Source organism: Trichechus manatus, unplaced genomic scaffold, assembly GCF_000243295.1.
Source record: "Trichechus manatus latirostris isolate Lorelei unplaced genomic scaffold, TriManLat1.0 scaffold00003, whole genome shotgun sequence".
NCBI classification, from domain to species: domain Eukaryota; kingdom Metazoa; phylum Chordata; class Mammalia; order Sirenia; family Trichechidae; genus Trichechus; species Trichechus manatus.
In genome coordinates this window covers 8754190-8760482 of record NW_004443939.1, presented here as the reverse complement: position 1 = coordinate 8760482, position 6293 = coordinate 8754190, and the positions used below count along the sequence as shown (strand labels likewise).

The 6293-nt window shown below is 34.7% G+C and overlaps 2 protein-coding genes across 5 annotated transcripts in view; one reads left to right on the top strand and one right to left on the bottom strand.

The window, feature by feature from the left end:
- ANGPTL3 (angiopoietin like 3) overlaps positions 1–4629 on the bottom strand; it is a 13685-nt gene extending 9056 nt beyond the window's left edge. Inside the window, exons 1-2 of the mRNA XM_004369008.2 lie at positions 3354–4629; positions 2471–2581 (exon numbers count right to left, since the gene is read on the bottom strand). Coding sequence (XP_004369065.1) covers positions 2471–2581; positions 3354–3848 — 606 coding nt within the window. The 5' untranslated portion in view covers positions 3849–4629. The remainder of the gene's footprint in view (positions 1–2470; positions 2582–3353) is intronic.
- DOCK7 (dedicator of cytokinesis 7) overlaps positions 1–6293 on the top strand; it is a 288307-nt gene that overhangs the window by 131735 nt on the left and 150279 nt on the right. The gene's annotated exons all lie outside the window — the stretch shown is intronic.

Sequence of the window (6293 nt, the reverse complement as noted above, 5' to 3'; positions counted from 1 at the left end):
ACACAATACTGGGGAAGCCAGCACAACTTGTACAAGGAAAGGTCATAGAAGTTCCATAGACACTTCCAAACTCCCTGAGGGACTGAGTTGCTGGGCAGAGGGCTGTGGGGACCATGGTCTCGGGGAACATCTAGCTCAATTGGCATAACACAGTTTATAAAAACAGTGTTCTACATTCTACCTTGGTGAGTAGTGACTTGGGGTCTTAAAAACCTGTGAGCGGCCATCTAAGATACTCCACTGGTCTCATCCCTTCGGGAGCAAGGCAGAATGAAGAGAACAAGATACAAGGAAAAGATTTTAGTCCAAAGGTCTAATGGACGACAGCTACCACGGCTTCCACCAGACTGATTCCAGTACAGCTAGATGGTGTCCAGCTACCACCACTGACTGCTCTGACCGGGATCACAACAGAGGGTCCTGGACAAAGCTGGAAAAGGATGTAGAATAAAATTCTAACTCAAAAAAAAGACCAGATTTACTGGCCTGACAGACTGGAGAAACCCTGAGAGTATGGCCCCCAGACACCCTTTCAGCTCAGCGGTAAAGTCACTCCCAAAGTTTACTGTTCAGCCGGGAATTGGACAGCCTCATAAAAGAAAATGGGACTAATGAGGCACAACAGTCCAGGGACAAGGATTAGAAGGCAGGAGGGGATAGGAAGGCTGGTGTTAGGGAACCCAAGGTTGAGAAGGGACAGTGTTAACATGTCATGGGGTTGTTAACCATTGTCATAGGGCAATATGTGTAGTGTTTAATGAGAAACTGTTTGTTGTGCAAACCTTCATCTAGGATACCGAAAAAAAAAAAAAAAAAAAAAAGAATTATCTCTGTGAGATCAAATTGATAACAGCAACTCAAAAGGTTTGATGGGAAGCCTAGGGGGCAGTGAATTGAAGATAATGGTGATGGAATAATTTGAAAAAGTATAGTGAGAATAGCAGCACAAATGGGAGAATGTAATGGATGTCACTGAATTGTACATGTAGAAACTTTTGAAATGGTGTAACTTTGGCTATGTATATTTTTACCAAAAAAAAGGTCTTCCAAGGTCGAGAAGGGAGATTGTTGACACGTGGGGTTGTTAACCAATGTCATAAAAGAATATGTGTACTGACTGTTTAATGAGAAACTATTTGTTCTGTAAACCTTCATCTAAAGTACAGTAAAAAATAAAAATAAAAAAGAAATAACATTTCTGAGAAGGAATTTATGGAAATCAAAAGTTGTCAAAAATCCTTCTTTGGACAATTGGTATTACCTACTAAAACTGAGTCATAAAATTACTGAGACATTGAATGATATTATGGTGGTTTTGTGGAAATCCGTAATAATATTTTGTTTTATAGTTCTTGGGAGCAAATTTTTACCAACTTCCCTGAGTCTGTATTATATTTTGAATCCTCTTGAATGGCTGTTTAAGAGTACTACTACTATTTTTTAAAATATTATACTATATATTGGAATGCTTATATTCTAACATAGCTTTATTCTAAACAAGTACTCCCTCTCTCACCTAGCCAGTTATTTACATGATAGATTAATAAGTAATCTGTTGGGTGTTGAACTTTAGTCATCGAGTTGTACAATTTCTTATAATAAAAATAATAACAAGGATTTATTGACTGCTAACTGTATGTATGGAGCTTACATTCTAGATCAGAGACAGACACCAACATAAATAATTAAGATATATATTGTGTGAAATAGGTATAAGTGTTAAGGAGTAATAGAAAGTAGTGAAGGAGATAGAAAGTTCGAGAATGGGAGTAGAGGACCGTGAGTTTTGATTGGGTGACCTGGGAAGGTTCCATTGAGAACTGTATAAAGACCTAAAGACAGAATTTGATAAAGACCTGAAGAAAATGAAAGAGTTAGCCATGCAGATATCAAGGAGAAAAGCATTACAGAGGGAACAAGGGCAAAGACCCTGAGGTTGCCACATGTTCGAAGTGTTTGAGTAACAGTGAGGAGGCCAGTATGACTAGAGTAGAGGAAGTCAGTGAAGTAATGAAGGGTCAGGTCATTTCAGGTTTTGGGGGCCAGTATGAGTGAGATGGGGAACCACTGAGGGATTCTGAGGAAAGAGAGACATCATCTAATTTAATTTAGTTTTACTAAGGTCACTCTGGCTGCTACATTGATGAATCAATTACATGAATCAATTCATTTTTTTCACACTGTAATCAGATAAGATAGGTTATGTTATTATCTTCTTAGGATACATCGGGAAACTGTCAGATTGGTTAAGTAATTTATTCAAGGTCACACAGTAAGTTTTAGAGCCAGGATTCAAACCCAGATATCAGTAGTTTTTTAGCTTCAGAGCCTGCAGTTTTAACAGTTAATGTTGATATTATCATTTTATTCACTATCCAGTTAAAACTTTTAAATAATTTGAGAGTCTAATGTTTTTATAAACCTAAATTTTATGTAAATGACTGTATATACCATTGAAATATTGACTTACTTGGTTTTCTATTTCTTTTATTTGGCTGTGTTGTTGGTTTAATTGTCTGTGTTGTTCTTCCACGGTCTGGACAAGGTCTTTGATGCTGTTATCTTGTTGTTCTATAAAAGTCTGCACATAGATTGTAGGTTGGTTAAATGCATCTTTTTTTCTCTCTCCACCTCCCTGCTTGCCTCCCTTCCTCCCTCCCTTACCTCTTTTCCTTCCTCCATCTCTTTTCTCCTTCCTGTCTTCTCTCCCTCTCTCCTTTCCTTCTTCCCTTCCTTCCTCTCTTTTTGTTAGATTAGAAATTTTCTTTTTTAAATTTTCTGTTACACACTATCACAATCTAATTTTTTAAAACTAATGATGGATTAAAAAAATGAATATTGGGAATAATTTTTCTGTGCATACTTCTTTCAGATAGTACATACCTTTGTTCTTATGTTTTGTTTGAAATGTACCATCTTTAAAATTTGATTTTTTTGAACTTCAAACTACTTGAAGTAATTGAAAAAAAATTTTTTAATAGGAATAAAGCCTTACCATTTGCTTTATTACTTTTAACTATTTTAAACATGGAAGAATGGTTTTAAATTCAAGTTTCTTTAACTTTTTACTTGTGTCCAATAATTTGCAATGCTGTAATAATTTAGTGTTCTAAATTTTATTACTTAACTGATTTGTAATTTTTGTATGAAATGTAAAGTTTAGTTGTTTTCATATATGATTTTTGGAAAACACAAAAACCAATTTGAAATCACAGTGGGAAATTTTATTTTCTCCAGACTTTTTCCTTGAGAGCATATTTGCAACCAGTTATCAAATAGCATGTGTTAGAAATATTTTTTAAAAAGATCCACATTGAAAATATAATCAAGAACCCTCTTTGGTTTTTACTTACTTTAAGTGAAGTTACTTCTGCGTGTTCCTGAATTTCAGGTTGATTTTGAATTAACTTAGTTAATTGCTCCTCCAAATACCTCACTTTTTGTTGAAGTAGAATTTTTTCTTCTAAGAGGCTTTCAAGTTTTGAGTTGAGTTCAAGTGACATGTTCTTCACTTCTTCATTTTTGACTTGTAGTTTGGATGTGGTTATTCTAAGTTCCTTTTCTTCTTCTTTGATCGCATTGGTTTGCAGTGATAGATCATAAAAAGACTTATCAAATATGTTAAGTTTTTGAAATATGTCATTAATTTGGCCCTTAGTCTTATGGACAAAGTCTTTAAGACCATGCCCCAACTGAAGGAGACCATTTGCTAAAATTTTTACATCATCTAACATAGCAAATCTTGATTTTGGCTCTGGAGATATAGAATCAAATGACGAATAGTCTTGGTCAATTCTGGAGGAAATAACTAGAGGGACAATGAAAAGAAAGAGCTTAATTGTGTACATGTTGAATCCTAACTATTCAATTTTTAGGCAATTTGGAGCTAGTTTTCTCCTCTAAGCAGACCTAGATCTCTAAACGCTATTATATAACTTATTTGCTACATAAAAGGCAAGGTGCGCAGGTGAATATAGTTAATCATTAAGCTGTGTAAACGTGTAGGAATGTAACCTTTTGCCACATAGAGTTAGATCAATACCAAATGAAGTGAAAGAAATTGAGTAACTAACTTAATAGGTAATTTGAAGTTGTTTTACTGTATTTAACTTTGTTGTATAGTGCACTTTCAGTGTTGCAGAATCTACATGTTTTTAAAAACTCGTTTTATTTTTCATGATTTTTAAAGAGATTTATAAGTAAAAAACAAACTCTTTTGACTGGTAAATTGATCATTAAAGTTGAGGAAAAATTAGTGAATTAAGTATGCATTTCCCAAATTGTATTTAGTTCTTTTGGCAACAGTGATCCATCACAAGAAAAACAGCTTGTCTGTGAATCCTTTCTCCACTCCCTCAGGTGATCCTGATGATTCTCAATGCTGCATTATCATAACACTCTGTATAAGCTAACATAAGATTATATGTTCTTTGTTATTTGGGAAATTTTGCTGGAATCTAAGTTTTCTGAGTTCTGAATTAATGTTTTGGCCTCTTGGACCTTGATAAGTACAAGGAATTGTGTCTTTTAATTCGCCTGTGTATCCTTTTTCTAATTGTCCAATATCATTACCTGTTGCCATCAAGTCAATTCCAACTCATAGTGACCCTACATGACAGAGTAGAACTGCCCCATAGGCTTTCCAAGGCTGTAATCTTTATTGAAGCAGACCGCCACATCTTTCCCCTGTGGAGCGGCTGGTGGGTTCGAACCTCAGACCTTTCAGTTAGCAGACAAGTGCCTTAACCACTATGCCACAGGGCTCCTCCTTTGTCCAGTACAGAACCATGTAAGTATTTCTGTTTGTAGCGGAAATAAACAACACAGGTAAATAAAAGTACAGAAATACGTCCATTAATGAAAAAGAAAAACAACTGTTTTCCTTTTTCTTTGCTTTCATTTTACCCTTCCCACTGGCACACATTAAGGAATTACAAAAGTGCTTCTTGAACTAGAGAAGAAATTTGAGTTTTCTCACTGTTCTTTAAGGGGATAAGTTACAACTGTGATCACTGATCATGAAGGGCATATTTCAAAACTTCTCTCAACTTTCTACTCTTCTGACTTAAAATTATCAACCCTAATATTTCATCTACCTGTTAGCTGAGAGAGAATTGACATGGGCCAGCTTCTCTCCTCTGTTACATAATACACTGTTTATTGGCAAGATCTAGATCTGTTTTTTCTTTATATCCCTTGAAGGGCTTTAGCACAGTCTCTTGCATGCTGTAGCAACACAATGACATTTATCGAATGAAGAAGAATGACAAAGTCATAACATACTTAAGTTTTCCAAGTGCAAAGCTTACCACCTTTTGGTATAGGAGGTTCCTTTTTAGAGAAGGGAATTTGAAGAGTAGCTCCTTCTAGTGCATGAAAGTAACTGGGGCACTAATATCAAAGAGAGGCTGTGTGAAGGAATTTCATTCCATGTTGTTTCTGTACTAGAATACTAACACTATTTGCACAATTTATGCAGTTCCTCACAAGTAACACTGACAGATAAGAGGTAACGATCACATTCTTAGTTCATAGTATTTCCTCTGGGTAGAAATATCTCAATGATTTTTTTTTTCCCCATGGTAGTTTTATTTATTTAATGTTATTGAATGTAATTAAAGTAAGTAATTTGCCTAAGTACAAGCTGCAGAAGAGTTTTGGCATGGAGAAATATAATGAAAGTAGTAATTTTATAAATAAGTTTTCATCTGCCTTTTAATGTCTCCCATCTGAGCCATTTGAGTACACAACGTTAAAGTCAGAACCTAATCTTTGCTTGAACTTGTGCCTGTTTAAATAGAACCCTGATCAAATACAACCAGTAACATTGTAACCATTTAAAATTTTTATGCCAAAGAAAATAATAAATTCAAGTTAAAAGCAACCTGAGGCCCTAACATAAGGATTCTTAGTTTTTAAGAACCAATTTACAAAATTTCTTAGAATTACTACTTAGAATTTTAAGACATTGGGGAGCCTTGTTTAATTTCCAAGCAAAGCAAAGTCCTTTATCCTTCCTTTTCCAGGTTGTGCAATCTAATGGAGATACGACCTCTAAATAAAACACAAGGCGTTTTAGCTCTTTTGAACAGAGTGTCTCTTTTAATTTCTTTCTTTTAAGCTAGTATAATTTTTTTTGAATTAGTATGTTTGGTAGAAAGATTCTGAAAGCAGTGTTTGAGAAAATCAATTTATAAATAGAAATTTTTATATTAATATATTACTCTGGCATTAGTTTTTATTTTAGGTCCCCTTTTCTTTCTTATCCAGAACAGCACTGTCCAATAGAAATA